The sequence below is a fragment of the Nannobrachium achirus genome (assembly GCF_963921795.1).
Source record: "Nannobrachium achirus genome assembly, chromosome: 8".
NCBI lineage: Eukaryota > Metazoa > Chordata > Actinopteri > Myctophiformes > Myctophidae > Nannobrachium > Nannobrachium achirus.
Genome location: NC_137817.1, coordinates 42,850,415 through 42,869,514, shown reverse-complemented (window position 1 = coordinate 42,869,514; position 19,100 = coordinate 42,850,415). Strand labels below are relative to the sequence as shown.

At 41.9% G+C, this 19,100-nt stretch overlaps 1 protein-coding gene across 1 annotated transcript in view; it reads left to right on the top strand.

Annotated features, from left to right (window-relative positions):
- rtn2a (reticulon 2a) overlaps positions 1 to 17,242 on the top strand; it is a gene marked incomplete at both ends in the record, with an annotated part of 32,281 nt that extends 15,039 nt beyond the window's left edge. The window contains 6 exons of the mRNA XM_080731897.1: positions 9,668 to 9,875; positions 12,083 to 12,221; positions 16,325 to 16,394; positions 16,585 to 16,631; positions 16,747 to 16,805; positions 17,167 to 17,242. Of these exons, the coding sequence (XP_080588023.1) occupies positions 9,668 to 9,875; positions 12,083 to 12,221; positions 16,325 to 16,394; positions 16,585 to 16,631; positions 16,747 to 16,805; positions 17,167 to 17,242 (599 nt within the window). The remainder of the gene's footprint in view (positions 1 to 9,667; positions 9,876 to 12,082; positions 12,222 to 16,324; positions 16,395 to 16,584; positions 16,632 to 16,746; positions 16,806 to 17,166) is intronic.
- Positions 17,243 to 19,100: the final 1,858 nt, after the last annotated feature.

Sequence of the window (19,100 nt, the reverse complement as noted above, 5' to 3'; positions counted from 1 at the left end):
CACCAAAACCTAACCTTAACCCTAACCTCAGTAAAACTATGTCTAAACCTAACCCTAACCCTAACCTCAGTAACCGTGACGCAGGTGATTATCTAACCTGCCGACGCTGTTCGACCCAACGGGAGTTCGACCTATGGGGCAGTCCCCGGTGTCTGTCAGTCAGACAGACAGACAGACATATGCATCTAGTATAGGACTGGCCCAGTACTAGACAAAACGTAAGTAGTAATAGTATGTGTGAATAGTGTGTAAAAATATGCCATAGCACCCCAAATCATCACCAACTGCGGAAACTTCCCACTGGACTTCAAGCAACTCCAACTTCATAAGGTTATTATAAATCCTTGTTTTGAGTGGTCTTGTGTAATATTGTGATATTTTGAGACATGGATTGGAGTTTTCAATATTTCACTGCATGTGCAATGTATCTCGAATATATGAAAGTTAGTTTACAATTTTGAATTATATTACAGAAGTGTGTGTGTGTGTGTGTGTGTGTGTGTGTGTGTGTGTGTGTGTGTGTGTGTGTGTGTGTGTGTGTGTGTGTGTGTGTGTGTGTGTGTGTGTGTGTGTGTGTGTGTGTGTGTGTGTGTGTGTGTGTGTGTGTGTGTGTGTACTGTATATATTGCTTAAAGGGGAAGACCACCCATTTTCAATATTGAGCTGTCATTAATATACCTTAGAAGAGTTGTGTGGAAATAGAAAAAAAGTTCCCCCTCTTCTGTGTTGCCTAGAACTGGAGATTGATTTTGGGGTTTGTATTGCAAATTACAACTTGATGACATCACACATTGTACTTTACAATACAAACCCCAAAATCAATCCTCCAGTTCTAGGCAACACAGAAGAGGGGGAACCTTTTTTTTTTATGTCCACACAACTCCTCTAAGGTATATTAATGACATTGCTCAATATTGAAAATGGGTGGACTTCCCCTTTAAAGGAGTAGTTCATGAAACATTGAATTCATGGAGATTCTTTAGTTTTTGTCGCATTCCTATAAGCCAATAATTTGATGACGGGTCATCGGTCAGTAGGAGACTCAAAAAGTCTCATACCAGAGACTTTGCTGGTCGTCAAATTATTATCTCAGGAAGGCGACAAAAACTAGATAATCTCCATGAATTCAAGGCTTCATGGGTATAATTGAAAGAAATTGAAAGAAAACGTTCTAATGCAGGGCAACCACACTATAGTAGTTGTCCGACTTTATTTCAATCCTTCTAGATAAACTTTATTCTACTCCTCCCATAGTTTGGGTGGCACGCACTTGGGTCATACTTTATGCCAAATCGACCAGCTTCATCGGAACACGCAGGGAGCATTTTGCTAAGAGATACATTATAGTTTAATTTATATTATACATGTATTCGTGAATACATTTTCTCCATTGACTTTAATTTTTTTTTTTTAATCCCAAATATGGAGATGACTGACATCACATATGTCTGACATCATAGACCACATGAGACTGACACAGTATCGGGGATCTCCATATATGGGCATAAAAGGGACAAGGACTGACTCAGATCTCCATGTATGGCCATTTGTTTATTACCCCATTGACTTGACTTGAATTCAAATGTTATTAAGACAGAATTCATTTGCAAGTATGACTCGTATGACGGCAACCACACTTGCAATTTCCAATTGCATCTTTCTAGTTGATGCCAACCTATCCAACATCAAAGGAATACCGGCCCGTGACTGAGTGACGCCTTAATTTTCAGAGTTTACTTTTTAAAGCATTCTGATGCAGTACATTTTGTAGCGAATGGTATCGTTGTCAGTGATGTATTAATTTCTTAAGCTCGAATAGTTGTATATATTTATATATCTAGCCTTTGTTAGTGTTGAAAGTGTGGGGAGGGGGTGCGGGCGGACTGGATTATTTTCAGCTGTCAGTCCTTGTGGACTGCTGACAGAGCAAGAGAGAGCCAAAAACAGCTCGGACGAAGGGGGCAGCTCGGCGGGCCAGAGGCGCAGGCAGAGAGAGAGAGAGCGCTGTCGGTGTGTGTGTGGGGTAAACGCTGGAGCACAAGACCACCAAGATGGCCAGTAAAGGTGAGACCTATGGGCTTAAAGAGACATTAAGGAGATAATTTGAGACAGTGGTGTCAACCGTGATGCGCTTGTTGTATTGGACATTAACACCCGCTTGTCAGCTCTGGCTGGTGAGAGCAGAGGGGCAGCGATTGATGTCACTTAAGACTGAGGCTATAGCAACCAGGGGTGTAAGCGTGCTTCTGTGGATGCAGATTATACTGTCGCTTTGTGCCTTTGTTGTCGTCTACAGTAGTATAGTCTGTCAGTTAACCCTAGCGTTCTTGACCAAAACAAAAAGGCAGATCTACAAGTGTTTTGAGCTTTTAGATAGGCTATTTTTGACAAGGAAAACTTGGTGATTGAGGGAAGAAAAGTACTAGTTTTGGACCCCTGGGGGGACACCGGTCAGCAAAGTATAGAGGGTTTAAGTGGTTAAGAGACTGTTTGCTGAAGTGTGAGGGATTTCCTCTCATTTGTAAAGTCTGGAAATACTGTAGCATCTTCAGCCGTCTAGAGGTGTGTTTGCTTGTTTGTATTGAATTCAGTACACTATGTGTGTCTTAACTTGTGTACAAACTGTGGTGTAATTGGCTGTCAATGTCTGTCTGGATGTGTGTTTTTTGATATGCCGTTGTGATACTGCTGTAGTAGCCTGTAGTGTAACGAGTTGACCAGCTGGTTTCTCTCATTTTAACACTTCCTCTTTGGGTTGTAGAATTGACACTCAGTGAAGCGCCGAAGAGTGTCCTATTTATGTCAGTTCCCCATTGCATCCGAATTGGCTGACTGGTGTTTTGATGGAGGAAATGGGTGTTTTCTCTGGTCTGAGGCAATGCCAATGATCTCTCAGGATCGTTTAGAGGATAAATGGATAATATTACAGAAGTAGCCATGGTTAGACACCAGTGACATTGCAGAGCTGCCACACCGTTGTTCTGCCTCCAAGATGATGTGCTTAGAAAATCCTGCAGTGCCAATTCAGCATAAATGGAGGGGGAGGATGTCTCTACAGTACACAACAAATGTGTACTGTAAAAACATTACCCATTTTAAGACACTCTCTGGACTAGATTAACACACTGTATCTCAAAATACCTCAGTATAGTGTTGATGTTTTTGACCAAAGCTATGATGAAAAATGATCATCGACTTCTTTTCTTCACTGACGACTAAGCTAACTAAGCTAATGATAACTAAAACTAAGACTACATTTATTCAACGAATAAAGACTAGACTAAAATTTTAGCGAGGGACTAGTGAAGAAGAGATTAGTAGAACTAAAGATCAGTAGATCAGTAGAACTAAATGACAAGTAATTTTGGTTGCGCTTGGGTGTTGTGTACTGTAAATAGTGGATTAACTTCACAAGTTTGTAGATTTTCAGCATGCAACCAAGTGTAAAATCGGGCATTACAACGCCATCAAGGCCAGCCAAAATAATAGAATGGTATATAGTCGACTAAAACTAGACTCAAAGTAAAACATTTCAGATGACTAAAATATGCCTAAAACTAAATGGAATTTTATTCAAAAGACTATGAAACCAAATTTTGCTGGCAAAATCAACACTGCCTCAGTATATCCAAAATGTAACTGTATACTTAGTTTTCTGGCATGTCATTTTGTTATATTAAACCCATGAGTGTCCTGCTTTTGAATATTGTATTGAAACTCCTGACATGTGCGGGCCGGTGTTTTGAAACTGACAGCGACACAGACAAAATATCCATCCAATCAGCCTGCAGGGTACTGTGTGTGTGTGTGTGCATTGCATCCTATCGTGACAATGGACAGGTGTGTGTGCCAGGGATGTGACACTAGGATATGAATAGAATGTTTATTAATAGACCACCTGCTGGTAGGAACCTCTTGTCTGTGCCCTCCCCCCCCACCTTCAGTGCTAAAACAGACACATGCTGAATAACAATGACCGCAGACAGACAGATGCCTGCCCACTATTATTGGACCAGTGCACCACATTCACTACGGCACCACTGTCATCATGTGCCATAATTACATGACATATCATATCATTAGGCTGCAGGGTGGGTGTTTGTAATATGGGAGGCTATTGTTAGGAGAGTTGGGCTGAGTCACGCAAGTCTCAACGAAAGCTGTCTGGTCATTTACATTAATGACAGTTAGGGCTGGGCAATATTAGCCTGGAACCAGACCAATCCGCCTGGGCAAAAAAATTTGCCCTTGGCGAATATCGGTCTGGAGCTGCTCAATTGTGAACCCAAAATTTGGGGGAGTAATCAGGACCCACCCCTTGGAAATGAAAATTCTGCTCGCGAGTCCAGACTAATATCCGATACGCAGTGAGGAATTGGTATGAGCAAGGCCAGGCTAGGGCAATATATCGATTTTATGTCGATATTGTGATATGAGAATAGCCATCGTCTGGGATTCTGGACATCATAATACTGTGATATGGCAACAGTGTTGTCTTTTCCTGGTTTTAATTACTTATACTTATACTTTCAAACATTTTCTAACTTATGAACAAGCTCACATCACAACACACACTGCATCTCGATGAATTGTGAGCTTGTAGAGCTGCTATTTCCGCTGTTTTTGAACACTTCTGTGTGGGGGGGTATCATTTTCACAATACAATTTAATCATTATCATCTTCATATTATCGATTAGATATTGAGGTATTGGGTCAAAACCACTTAAGTGTCATTATGTACTTTGTGCAAAAGCAGCGAAAATACGCCATCTGCAAGTTCACAATGCATTGAGATGGCGGCACATTGTGATCTTGTAGCTATTTTTGCCTATTTTTTTAACTTTTTGCCTATGATGAATGACATGCCACATTCTAGATCAGAGGTCAACAACCATTTTGTAACATGTTTTTTATTTTCTAGGTAGTCAGTGTGCCATGTCAACATAGATTTTAATGACACGCCATGAAACATTCTGGACATTGTTACCAGTAAGACTCCCTAATCGAGAGATAAGTGACAGTCAGGTCACATACACAAACTTTAGAAGGCAATCGTAGCCAATCAGGAGGGAATATGGGAAATGGGACAAATCCATGTTGATGACATGACTTTAGAGATACTGTGTACCGCTTTGCGTGATTTTTGGGCAAAATCTGTAGGAGCAATGTCCAAAAATGTGTTTTGCAAAAATCGGCCTCATGGTGGCGTTAGAAGAGGGCCATGTGAGAAATCAGGGCTGGGGGTTGTGGTTTGCCAGCCAAGGAGTGTGTGTGCAAAGTTCGACATGGATAGGGGCAACGGTGGCGGAGATATGAGTAGGGGCAAAAGTGTGACGTGACGTGACGGACGGACGGACGGACGGACGGACGGACGGACGGACGGACGGACGGACGGACGGACGGACGGACTGGCTGACTGACTGACTGACTGACTGACAGACAGACTGACAGCTGGTGGAGGTTTTGATAGTAACTGCGACCTGACGGTCACAATAATGGTCATTAGACTCACAGCAATGATCCATCTTTCTAACCGACGCCCTCACCAGTCAGATTTCAGAGTTTTCATGAATGTAGAATTATGTGTAGGATGTAATATTCTGTAAATTAGGTGACTTAATTGACCACGTTTTAAAAGAATATTTGATTTTAAAATAAAAATCCTCTCTCTGCCAGAGTGCCAGTGGCCTGTGCCAATGTTGGCACCTGTGCCTAAGGTTGTCCCTACCCCTGTTCTAGATTGTCCTTATTTCCAGACTAGACTGCTAGGCTGTAGAGGTGAAACCAGCTTTGGAAGTTGTTTCTAGGATGCTCTTGGTGGTAAGCTACACTAAAGGCTCATTCATACTAGGGTGAAGTGAGTAGCTACTCCCTTTTTTAGGTGATGGGGTGATGTCGGAAAGTAAAAGCGGGGAGATGTCGGGTTTGCGTTGAAGAGCTCTTCACCGTGGCTAATATTGTAGTTTTCTGACTTTATTAAACTACACCGCTAGTCCTAGTCTTTTGAATACAATTTATTTTAGTTTTAGTCATATTTTAGTCATCAGAATTTTTTTAGTTTTAGTCAACTAAATATAAGATTTTAGTCCACTAAATCTACTGTTGATTTTGTAGACAAAAAATTATTTTGGCGGGCAGTGATGGTGACTTTATACTTGGTTGTGTGCTGAAAATAGTCGATCTGTAAGCTCACAACACGTCGCAGCGCGATGCGTTGTGAGCTTGTGGATCTTCTACACTCAGGGCGCAACCAAACATAAAATGACTTGTCTTTTAGTTCTATTGAATCTCTTCTCCACTAGTCCCTCACTAACATTTTAGTCTAGTCTTATTTTTAGTCATCATAGCTTGGTTTTTATTTCATTTTCGCATCATTTTCGTCAGTCAAAAAAAGATAGTCAACAAACTATTTTTTCGTCATAGTTTTAGTCAACGGAATCTATTGCAGAGGGAGGACTGTGAAGTCTGGCAGCAGGTGCTACGAGATGCAACATTTAAATGTTGCCTCCTCCCCCTCCCCCAGTCTTCTTTCAGAGGGCTATATTTAGTTCATGCCCAACACTCAGCAGCCACCAGCCTGCGTCAGTCTGTAGCCTAGAAATCCCTCTGGCTCATACCTTGCGTATCGTTGACCTACGATAACCTCCGTTTGATCGCTATTGATGGCCTTGCTTACTTTCGCTTTGACAGCTTCAGTGCCGCCCCAAAACATATGCGCGCGCGCACACACACACACACACACACACACACACACACACACACACACACACACACACACACACACACACACACACACACACACACACACACACACACACACACACACACACTCACTCACACACACACACACACACACACACACACACACACACACACACACACACACACACACACACACACACACATGCACGTTTGTACCACATGAGGACATCAATGTTTTTAGAATGGTGATTTTATGAATGGCCTTTTTTAGCAACTTTTTTACCCTTTAACTGATGCAGAAAAATAGACGATCTGCAAGCTCACAACACGCTGTGTGCCGCGCCGAGAGTTCCGGACAGTCTCCATGAGTGACTCCCAGGGCTCAATCTTAGGCCCTGTCCTTTTTACTATATATATATTAATAATATTATTTCTTCGTTTAATGTCAGGCCCAGCTTTATGCGGACAACGCGGTCATATATTGTGTTGGCGACACAGCCCAGCTTGACACTAGGAATCTGCAGTTTGCTTTTAATGCTCTCCAGGTTGCCCTTGTTGAACTGGTTCTGAATGCAAGCAAAACTAAGTTTGTTGTTTTCACTAGGGCTGGAACCACCAACTTGGCATTCCTCTTGGCATCTGGCTGGATGATACATTGACATTTAAATTTCACTCCAAATCTTATCACCAAACTTGTATCTTATATATCTTTTCTCTATAGACACAAAGCATGCTTTCCGGCATCCTGTAAAAAAACAATTATTGAAGCTACTTTTCTCTCTGTGTTAGATAGGGACATTATTTATAGGATTGCTTCTCCATCAATTTTAAAGCGCCTCAACATTGTGAACCATTCTGCAGTAAGATGGGTCAATGGGGACAGTTATGGTAATCATTGTATACTCTATATGGGAACTCAGGCTTATCCTCTCTGTCTGAGAGACTTGATAAGCAATGGTATTTTTATTTTTATTTCATTAAGCCATCTCAGGACTGAATGTGAACCCTAGGTCCCTATCAGACGCGCTCAAGCGACTTCCTGACGCTCAAAGTTCCATTTGCTCAAACAGAGCTAGGCAAGGGAGCATTTTCTGTCAGTGTTACATTTGATTGGAATGAGCTCCAGAAGTCCTTAAAAATCTGATCTTTGCCTTCTTTGGGTCATTCAAGACAATGGTTTCTAATATTTTTGCTTTAATTAACTGTTTTAGTCTCTTGAATATTTAATTTTTCTGGTATTGTCTTCTGATTTATATTTTAATATTACTGTATGTATAATTGCTGTTGATTATTGTATTGTATCTCGGCTATATTGCAAATGAGGGCCAGACCCTCAATTATACTCAGAGTTTAAATAAAGGTTATGAATGAATGAATGAATGGGAGATTATACTGTAGATCTACAACTTTCTGTTCGACACATAAACAGCTCATATCAGGCCTAACTCCAACCCTGTCTCTAAAACCTAAACTTTAAATGTCTAACCATTAAACCTAACCCTAACTGGAGTCTTTTACTCATTGTAAACCCAAATATTTTTTTAAACCATAAAACCATTTCTCTATAACTATATTTCAAATTAATTTTTATTTTATTTTTGTATTATTTTTATTTTATTTTTTCAAGATATGTTTTTGGGCTTTTTATGCCTTTATTGATAGGACAGTAGACTGACAGGAAATGGGGAGAGAGATGGGGAGTGACACACAGCAAAGGTATAGTCGGGATTGGGACTCGAATCAGCGACACACTGTCAGACTACACTGTGCCTATGCGCCTGGACCGGTAGGCCAGCGGGCGCCCCTATATCTCAAATTCTACTATACTTGTCAGGACATCTCTTGCAAATATCGTAATACAAGTGCACACTGCACGCACACACACACACACACACACACACACACACACACACACACACAGTGTCAGGATTCTCTCTGGGAAACTCGCTCTCTCTTTCCACTGGGAAACACTCAAATATCCCCTTGATCAATGATCTGCCTGGGTTTAAAGTTGTATCCGTTGATAGCATTTGTTTGGTAGTCAACCTTTGTCCACATTATATAAATAAATAAAAACATATAGCATTAAAAACATAGCAATAGCCATATTAAATTCACAAATAATATAGGTGTGAGCAAGTTGTACCAATAGATTGGTTGTGAATTAGTCTGTATGCAAAATGAGCATAATATACTGATGACATCAGCGATCTCTTGGCGTGCGTAGCGGCAAGGACTTGACGGAGTGCTGTGCCCGCCATAGAGTCATTTTATAGTAGTTGTCCAGAACTGCCAGTCCAACCAATATGCCCAATATATTCCAATACATGAGCATTTACTGATGACATCAGAGATCTCCATACTGTATATGGGCATAAAGGGGACACTATCACAGTGCATCTCAGGCGGTTCATTTAAGCAGTCCTACATTCTATGTTCATTCTGTGTGTTTAGCTGTCACTACTGGTTGTACAGCTGTTGGTGTTAAGAAAAATCCCTCCACCTCCCCAGCCTCCTCCCTGTGGAATGTAGTTACATATGTATAGCTTATGGATTGTACTATGTTTCTATGGATTGATTATGGTGTGATATTTTAAATCATACAACTGAAGGTTCAATGTTATGTTCATGTAATAACTGTATATTATGCTTGGCTCGGGGTTGTGAATTGATCTTAGATTCTGTCCCATGCTCGAGCAGATAATCTGTATATCACACCAGAGCAAACTATATGCTATATCATTGACCTAAATGGTAGATATCATTGCAGTAAATGATATATGGTTAATCTGAATGAATGGGAAATGGTTATTCCTGGGCTGAAGTGTCTAAAAGAATCGAAGTTGTGAAGACATGGCGTTCAGTGGTGCGGCGTGTCCTTGTGTTGGCTTTTTCTTCCTCTCACAACCTTTCAATTCCTTGTCACTCCTCCGTACCCCTCCCCCGAACCTGTCTCTCTTTCAGTGATGGATCTGATCTATTGGAAAGAGACGGAGCGCTCAGGAATGGTGCTGACAGGGCTGGTTGTGGGCCTATTGTCCTTGTTCCAGCTCAGCATCATCACTGTCGTCTCCACACTGTCCCTGGCTGTCGTGTGTTTCACCATCTCAGTGCGCATCTACTACCACCTGCTCCACGCACTCAACTGGGGGGACGGAGAACACCCCTTCAAGTAAGAGAGATTTATAATCTCCAGCAGGAGATCATGTTTTCGTGTGAACTCTGTGTGTGTGTGTGTGTGTGTGTGTGTGTGTGTGTGTGTGTGTGTGTGTGTGCGTGTGCGTGTGCGTGTGTGCGCGTGTGCAAATAGGTAATTTCCCGCACAATCACCCCTCTAGGCCAGTGTTTCTCAAACTTTTTAAATTTCAAGGTCTCCCCTTAACTCTGACAATGTACAAATGGAACCAAATGGACCTGTTACTTTCAGAGTTACAGACTTGTATGGGCCAATTTAGCCTAGAACACTGCTCTAGGCTATAGGTGTCCCACTACCAACTAGCCAATTAGAAATCTCCTGTCCCTGTGCAGATAAGCCAAATAGTCCTGTACACAACATTATACAAAGAAAGAAATACCATTACAAACATAATAAAAAACGTAGCAATAGCAATATTAAATTCACAAATAATATTGTACACAGTATGTGTGTAAAGGAGCAAGTGGTACCAATAGTTCAAAAACAACTTATGAATACAAGTATGAATTAAGTAAGAAATGAGTGTGTGAGTGGTAGCACGATCTCTGTGTGTGTGTGTGTGTGTGTGTGTGTGTGTGTGTGCGTGCGCGTGAGACAGACTGGAGAGTGAGGACAGAGCAAGGTGACTTTCATCCTAACCCATCCATTCACAGCACATGAACCGTTCACTCACTGACAAGGTGCTCCGTTGCTACGCTTAGTTTTTATTATTCTTCTGTTTGTCTGTTGGAGAGGCACTTTTAAGTTGTAATTGACCTTCAGCATGTTATTACTTATAATAAATGTTGATGATAATATAAATACCGTAGACTGTATTGTGACTGAAGCTGGATATGAGCCTGTTGGCACCGTAATGTGAGGCTGAGAGATTTATATCAAAGTCATTACGGATCCTCCAGGGAGTCTTGTTAATAAAAACAGGCTGCATCATGTTGCCACATACAGTACAGATCTCTGGGTCGACTTTGGGACATTTGTGACTTATTCTCATCTTGTGCCCTTGTTTTGTGTAAAATATTACTCTGTTGACAGTTTTAAAGTCAAAAGTGTTTCTTATTTTACACGATTAGCCTGCCATTAACAGTAATAGTAATAAATGCCAAGGTTGTGTCACGATCCATCTGTAATCCAGGATAATAGTTCAGAAGTAAGAAAAGGTGTGTGTGTGTGTGTGTGTGTGTGTGTGTGTGTGTGTGTGTGTGTGTGTGTGTGTGTGTGTGTGTGTGTGTGTGTGTGTGTGTGTGTGTGTGTGTGTGTGTGTGTGTGTGTGTGTGTGTGTGTGTGTGTGTGTGTGTAATCAATTCTCATAATTAATACAGTAAGTGTTTTGTGTGTTTGCTTATGTTGCCGTAGAAACGTAATGCAGAGAAATGGAATGAATTTAGACAAGACACTTTAATGTATTGTCACTGTGCTGTGCAGAGGTAGCATGCATGAACAGCTGATCTGCAAGCTTTTGTTATATAAAAGCTTGTAGATCAGCTATTTCTGCACAGCACAGTGACAATATCAAGTTTCATAGCTTTATATCGGAGAGCACTTACTCACATCCCAGTAAAACCTTCCTGGACATCATAGGAAGCACACTCCGTTTACATGATCATTACATGATTGACTGTTTCGCTATTGGGCTGTTGAATTCTACGTACAGTAATCATGGGGGAAAAATGCATTCTACCACCAAAATGTGGAATGCCCTACCAACAGCCATGAAACGTCTAATGAAACGCCTTAATTCCCCAATCAAATTTAAATCTGACCCTCAAACATAAATCGAATTGAAATTAAATTTTAAATAGATGTATCACTACTTTCTTGCTCCCAGAGATGCAAACAACCCCGTTTGAGTGGTATCCTCTGCCTTACCTTTTTCTTCTGTAAACATACTGTATTGCTTTTAGTGTTGTTGTTGATATGTAATGTATTGTCTGTCATCATCATGATGATGAATTGAGTCGAATGGACGATGCATCTCATCTCACTGAAAATGGCCCAGCCTAAATGAATGAAGTTGACAAAGATAGCTGTGACCCCTCAATGACAAAACTGATTTGCCGTTGTCAACTGTGAACAAAGTATGATTTATCTGAGTTGTGCAGAAGAAATACACATAAGTGGATCAGCATAAGACGGTACAAAGAACTAAATGTTGATCATTGGAAATACTGTCTCTCCCCACCCAGAGCATACCTGGACCTGGACATGAATCTGAGCGGAGAACGGGCTGAGCACTACACACGGAAATCTATTGTTATGTTCCTGTCTGCCCTCGACACTCTGAAGAAACTCATCTTTGTTGGAAATGTCTTTGACTCCCTTAAGGTAAGCTAACTATGTTTGTACTTGATTCAAGTTTATCTTGAGCTTTTAGATCTTCTATTTTCACCAAATGTTTTCCCCCCCAGAATACTTGCACTAAGCTTCAGGTGGTTTTGAGACTCGTCTTGTGTCCCTGGTCCCTCTCTCAAGGCAAACTACAGACTATACAGCAGGGTTCCCCAATTAGTTTTCCCCAAGGGCCGAATCATGTCTAGGGTCACAACATTGCAGGGGGCGACGGTGGCGTTCCCGCTACTCCAGCGACAGTTCAGATATCGTCGTTGTCGGGTGAAAATCTTGTATGTCCAAAACCGTTTTGCATTTATCATTTTAAATATGATTTAAACTAGTGAAAACAGCCGATCTACAAGCACACAACGCCTCGCACCGCGAGGCGTTGTGTGCTTGTAGATCTGCTGTTTTCACTACTTTTGTGAGACGACCTTGAATGATGAAGCAGGGCTTTACTTTGCGAAAGAACGTACACATTTGGAGATACGAGGTTTCCACCTGACAACGACAATATACTAGTGTTGTTGCTGCTCTTATACCACCATTATTACTGGGGTTGGTGGGGGCCTAACAGTAGCCCCCCGCGGGCCGCAAATGGCCCGCGTGCCGCCTATTGGGGAACCCTGCTATACAGACTTGCCGCCTATTGGGGAACCCTGCTATACAGACTTGCCGCCTATTGGGGAACCCTGCTATACAGACTTGCCGCCTATTGGGGAACCCTGCTATACAGACTTGCCGCCTATTGGGGAACTCTGCTATACAGACTCTGTGAGACTGTGTTGTACTACATCCAGTCTCATACTAACAGGACCTTGGCCTGTCTGTGGGGATTTGCTTCCGTCTCTCTCTCCCTCTCTCTCCTTACTGCAGACATCTCTCTATCCCTCCCTCCCTATCAGGCGCGTGCACACATAGACACCAAAGTGCCCTTTTTTCCGTCTGTAAAAAGTGCCCTCTCCAGACCATGAATGCAGTTTTTACTAGGGTGAAAGAAACGCAAATGCCCCCTTTCCATGCCATACCTGAAGGCAGCATATAAGAGAATTGCCTTGTCCAAACTCTCCTGAACTTGAATGCAGCATCTTATGTTGAAAGAATTGCCCTCTCTCTATAGAAATCCATGCCGTACGCCGCATCTCCAGTATTGACTTGATTATTTATGCTTTGTTCAGTGTGGTATCAAGTACCGAAAATAGCCGACCTCCAAGCTCAGAACGCATCGTGCTATTTTCGATATTTCCACCAAAGGCCCTTTTAGAATTTTCAGCCCCTGCCTCTCACATTCTCTGCACGTCCCTGCTCCCTATCCATTCTCTGTCATCTAGCATCACCCATCATCCCAGCTCCCTTGTTAGTCTTTCACTGCAGTATTGTTGTGCCGATAGTTGCCGTCGTTGCTTTTGCTTCGTCTTACAAATGAACTCTCCGCTTCGACTTTAGACTTAGAAAACTTGAATGTCCTTCGGGAGGTACAGCACAGAATATTAAAAGCACATCAAGTAAACAGAAACGACAATAATCCAATGTCATCTGTAGCAGCCATCATAAATATAATCAGTCGGGACACTCATTTAAACACTGTCTGTATTTCAAAAATACTACACACACACAAAAAAAAGCTCACAACTTGTCACACCATGATCCAGTGTCATCTTGTAGATCTGTGCTTAACCCATTCAGATAACTTTGTACTTCAAGTTTAAAATTATACTAAATATTTTTTCAAGTGTCCTAATAAATTCAAAATATTATCAAATTATCTCGCGTCACCCCTGGACTGCCGCCACAGCACCCCAGGGTGCCCCGTCACCCACTTTGAAAACCCCTGGCCTAGCATGTCACTCTGTGGAAACACTACACTGGTAGCACATACTTTTAACACTCCTTTGGCTGACATTATAATGCCAAAATATGTATTTCTGCTTCATAACATGTACATATGTATTAAATCTTTTATGATATGTTATACTGTAGGTGTCAGCCAGGATCTTTTGGAACAATACAATGAAAACTATGACGTGGATTTTGTGTCATAATGCTGAATACAGCACTACTACTGTAAATATAGTATTTGTATTACAGTAATAATAATAATAATAATAATAATAATAATAAACCTTTATTTCTATAGCACCTTTCAAAACCAGGTTACAAAGTGCTTTACATCAAAGGACAAAGAACAAAACATACACACAAAAGCATATAAGGATTAAAAACAATGCAGAAAAACAATGCATGATAATAAATATAAAGCTTGCGTAAGGTAGGATACAAATACATAAAAGTTACGGGAATTAGGGATTAAAAGCTAGTCTATAAAAATGTGTTTTAAGGAGAGATTTAAAGCGGGGGACAGACTCAGCGAGGCGAATCTCAAGGAGCAGGGCATTCCAAAGGGTAGGGGCTCTAAAAACAAAGGCCATATGTCCTTTGGTAGTATATTGATCTGTAGGAGGGTCCAGGAGTGCTTTGTTAGCGGATCTCAGTGAACGTGAGGGCACGTAATCAGTCACAAGGTCTGAAATATAGGCGGGGCAAGGCCCATCCTGGCCTTAAATGTAATTAGGAGGATTTTAAAGTTTATTCTAAACTCAACTGGGAGCCAACATGCAGAGATGCTAGAATGGGTGTGATGTGATCATATTTCCTTGTACCAGTTAATAGACAGGCTGCTGAACCAATTGGAGACTATGGATGGATTTTTTTTGAAAGACATGTATACAATGAGTTACAATAATCGAGACGTGAGAATATGAAGGCATGGACTACTTTTGACATATCGGAAGGGGTTAGGAATGATTTAATTTGTGAAATATTTCTTATGTGATAAAATGAAGATTGAATTACCTTTTTTATATGTTGTTGTAGACTGAGGTCTGGGTCGAAAGTTACACCGAGGTTTCTAACTGTGGTTTTAAGGTTGGGAAGTAATGGGCAGAGGTTTAATTCGATCGATACAGTAGGCCTACATACTGTATACATTATACAGTTTATGATCAAATACACCACCATTCACTGCCGTGTTAAGTGGACAGATGGGTGGGCCGTGTGCATTTTTAGAACATTATTTATTTTAATGATCAATCAATTCGGTTCGTGCCGCGCCCGTCCACGCATCGTCTCGTCTTTGCCTTCACATTGTATGTAATCGCACCGCTCGAAGTATCCAGGTTTAAGCAGGGATACTGTGTGGGTGGCTGCGGGCTCGGGCACCCAATTACAATGGCCAGCACACACTCAGTCGGCTCAGTGTGTCTGCTTTAGTACCCAATTGAATACATAAAAATCTGCGCCCATGCGCAGCATCACAGTTTCATCGTTTGGGAATCGCTGGGACTGATACCTAATGTATACTAATAATGTACACTGTATATATATTTATTTTAGAATGTATCATAATTTATAGCAGCAGTGTGTGACATGATGACACAACTGAATGCTCGAGTCATGACTCAATGTGCGACTCGGCTACATCATCTCCAGTCTAATCCCCTTAAGTCTCAGGACCTTCTGGTCTCACTCCTGATCTGGATGGCATTTGACATGATACACGAGTGGCTCTCTGCAGAGAGGCAGGGGATAAGGTCAGGTCCCTTTGCATCTCAAGAGACGGGTGTCCCGTTTCAGAGCAGTATTCCGTGGTCGAAGGCGATACTGTGTCACATACACACACACATACCCCTTGCAAGTAAACACATTTTTGTATCTGCACTGGGTAAACTTCTGTTCCTAATCATGGCGAATCTGGATGATATTATGCCTATCCTGATCTGGGCCTTTATATGGTATCTGGAACCGAGTTGCTATTGTGCAGACGCCGCAGAAATAATAACTCACGGTCGTTCCCACAACCTGTTGCCAAGTATCTGGCACTTTGTTACTCTGCTGCTGCTGCTGCAGATGTACTGCTTTCTATAAACCAGTGACATTAAAATCCCTCACAGAACAGTGGCATGGGTTTATATTCACCCTTTTCCAAGGCTAGAGAGAGCTACCATCGCCAGCCAGGCTTAACCACTGCTTTGAAGCCTTGTTATAGGCTGCTAATAAGAATAATGGTAACTTCTTCTTCTTCCTCCTTCTCATCTTAGTTCATGGCTCTGATGTACCTGACGACATTCTTGGGGAAACTGTGCAATGGCCTTACTCTGCTCATCATCGGTGAGAAACTCACACGCAGACATGCGAACAAAACATAATGCAACCCATTGATTAATTGCTTGTGAATGCTTGTCATGTAGCGTTGAACACAAATGACAAATCTAGCTTTAGATGACCAGCACATATCCTGCAATAAATTGCAATCCAGTGCTCATAATAAAACACACCTCCCTCTTTATTTACTCCCCAGGTATAATCGCTCTCTTCTCTCTGCCACTTTACTACAGACAACGCCAGGTAAACTGCTATCACCTTGCCTGAACTAATGCCTTCGTGTCCTTAAGTTTGCCTGTTATCTTTACATCTTGTCTTGTGTTTGCCTGTTATCTTCACATCTTGTCTTGTATTACAGGAACAGGTGGACAGTGTCTTGGCAAACATCCAGGCCCAGGTTGCCAACGTCTTGGACATGTAAGTGTGGCGCCATCTTGTGGCATAATACTTGCATCAATTGCCTTCCATTGGACTTTTTCCAGTGAAGCAACTTTGCTGAACAGAAGTCCTGGGTTTTCCAGAAAGTGGCATACCCGTTTTTTGTCCCTGTTCATTTTCCCATAGCTTTGTCTAATTGGCTCTGTAGCACCTTTTAATTGAAAACACAGTCTCATATTTCAAATTGTTGCAGAAACAAACAAAGTAAAGGAAACTGAACAGGAAACGGTGTGCCAGTTCCTTGAAACTCTACAGTTGCGTACAGAGCCCATTTCTGATGTAGGCCTATCACTATTGATACAACCAGTCATACAGTATGTCTCTCTCTGTCTTCCTCCAGTCTCCAGAGACTGGCCCACGGTGGCAGCCGCCCCCCTGACCCGACCGCCGGTGAAGCCAAACCCAAAGCCCAGTAAAAGCAAAGACAAGCGCGTCTACAGGAGGAGGGGCGGGGGGAGTGGAGAAGGATACCGGAGTTGCAGGCTGTCACTCAGATGTCTTACCCAGCAGTCTGTGCTCACATAGCCCCAGAGAACAGGGGCTCATGAGACTTGGGGGAGGGAGGGGAGATTACTTACAGGGTTTTACGACGGGACTTAAAACGCAGTACTGTACGCTGTAAATGTACGCATATGGAACAGGAGGTCGGGGGATGAGCAGGGTCTTAACGCAATGAAAGCAAGGCATATGTGTCACGGACGAGAGTTGTGCTGCCATCATGAGAAAGAGACATTCTAAAGAGGAAGATTTTACAAACCACAGCTGTGATATATATATATATACTGTATCCTTGTAAATTATTATGAACACAATGGTTTTACTGTTTACTGACGCTAGTGAAGAAGTGGCTTAGATGATGGGCAGCTGCAATCCAAATTAGGTAGTGAGACCAGGATGGGATTGGGAACCTTCACAGGGTGCCTGAAGTATTTTAGTCTATAATCAATGCAGTGATTTAGGGCTGGATTGGGGTTCAGGTGTGTCCCCAACAGGTCGTTATCATCATCATCACCATCATCATCCCTGTGTCAAAAAGGAACTGGATAGGCAAGGGGGGTCACCATTATCCACGGCAGCATCACATTTGCAATCAGAATGCATGCGTTCAAAGCATAGTATGTGAATGCACACATCTTCATGACTGTGTGTGTGTGTGTGTGTGTGTGTGTGTGTGTGTGTGTGTGTGTGTGTGTGTGTGTGTGTGTGTGTGTGTGTGTGTGTGTGTGTGTGTGTGTGTGTGTGTGTGTGTGTGTGTGTGTGTGTGTGTGTGTGTGTGTGTGTGTGTGTGTGTGTGTGTGTGTGAGTGAGAGAGAGTAAGCGAGACATTTGACATTCAGCTTTCTGAAATGAAACTGTTCCCTACAAGCTATTAAAATCACGTCTGTTCTTTAATTTACAAACATTGGTTGTTTTTTGTCTGTGCATTCATTCTGTGGTTTCTGAAGTGTTCTGGCTCTGGTTGTCTCATGTCATTTCACCACGCTGCTCATAGCTGCAGACTGACCCTTGTTCTGGGGACGGTCTAAAGCCTGAAGACCGAAGCCTGAGTTAATACGTGGCTGTACCATGTCACGCATTGAAGATAGCCGATCTACAAGCTAACAACGTGTCGCCCTGTGACATGAGATTATAGATTGGCTATATATGGAGTGTGACACCAGCAAACAATTAAAAAATCACCTTTAATTTCTACTCCATAATATGACTGAACTTCCAGAGAGATGAATGTCCAATCTTTATAGAATGAAAAATGAAAAGGCTTGGAAGTTGACCTCAACTATTCTATGGATGCTTTAAAAAAAGGCCTCACCAGAATGTGTCTCTCCCCTATGCCTTATTATTGTATGATTTGTGTTCAGCGACTGAAGCCTTGTTATGTTAACAGATTCAATCTTATAGGATATGACACCAGAACAATATTATGCGTTCTCTGCTGCCTGGTAACGTAGGCTACCCTTGTAACCCTACAGTAGCATTTTTCTGTACCAACATACATTTCTCCACAGTTTTGATGGCAAACAGCATTTTGTAATTCTCTGTAAAATAGTTATGTAAACTTTACACGAATAAGAGATCAGTGTTTTACCTCAGTGACTCTTCCCCCTGAAAAAGAAATAGTTCTCACAAATTAGAATGGCAAATGTCCCCAACTCACTGAGGCCGGTGGTTGTTAATTTATTATTTCACAGTTTTCAGGATTGTGCTGTTAGTAAGACATATCATCCATCACCGAGGTAGAACTGCAAAGGAGTTAGGAGTGGTACTGTAGAAGAA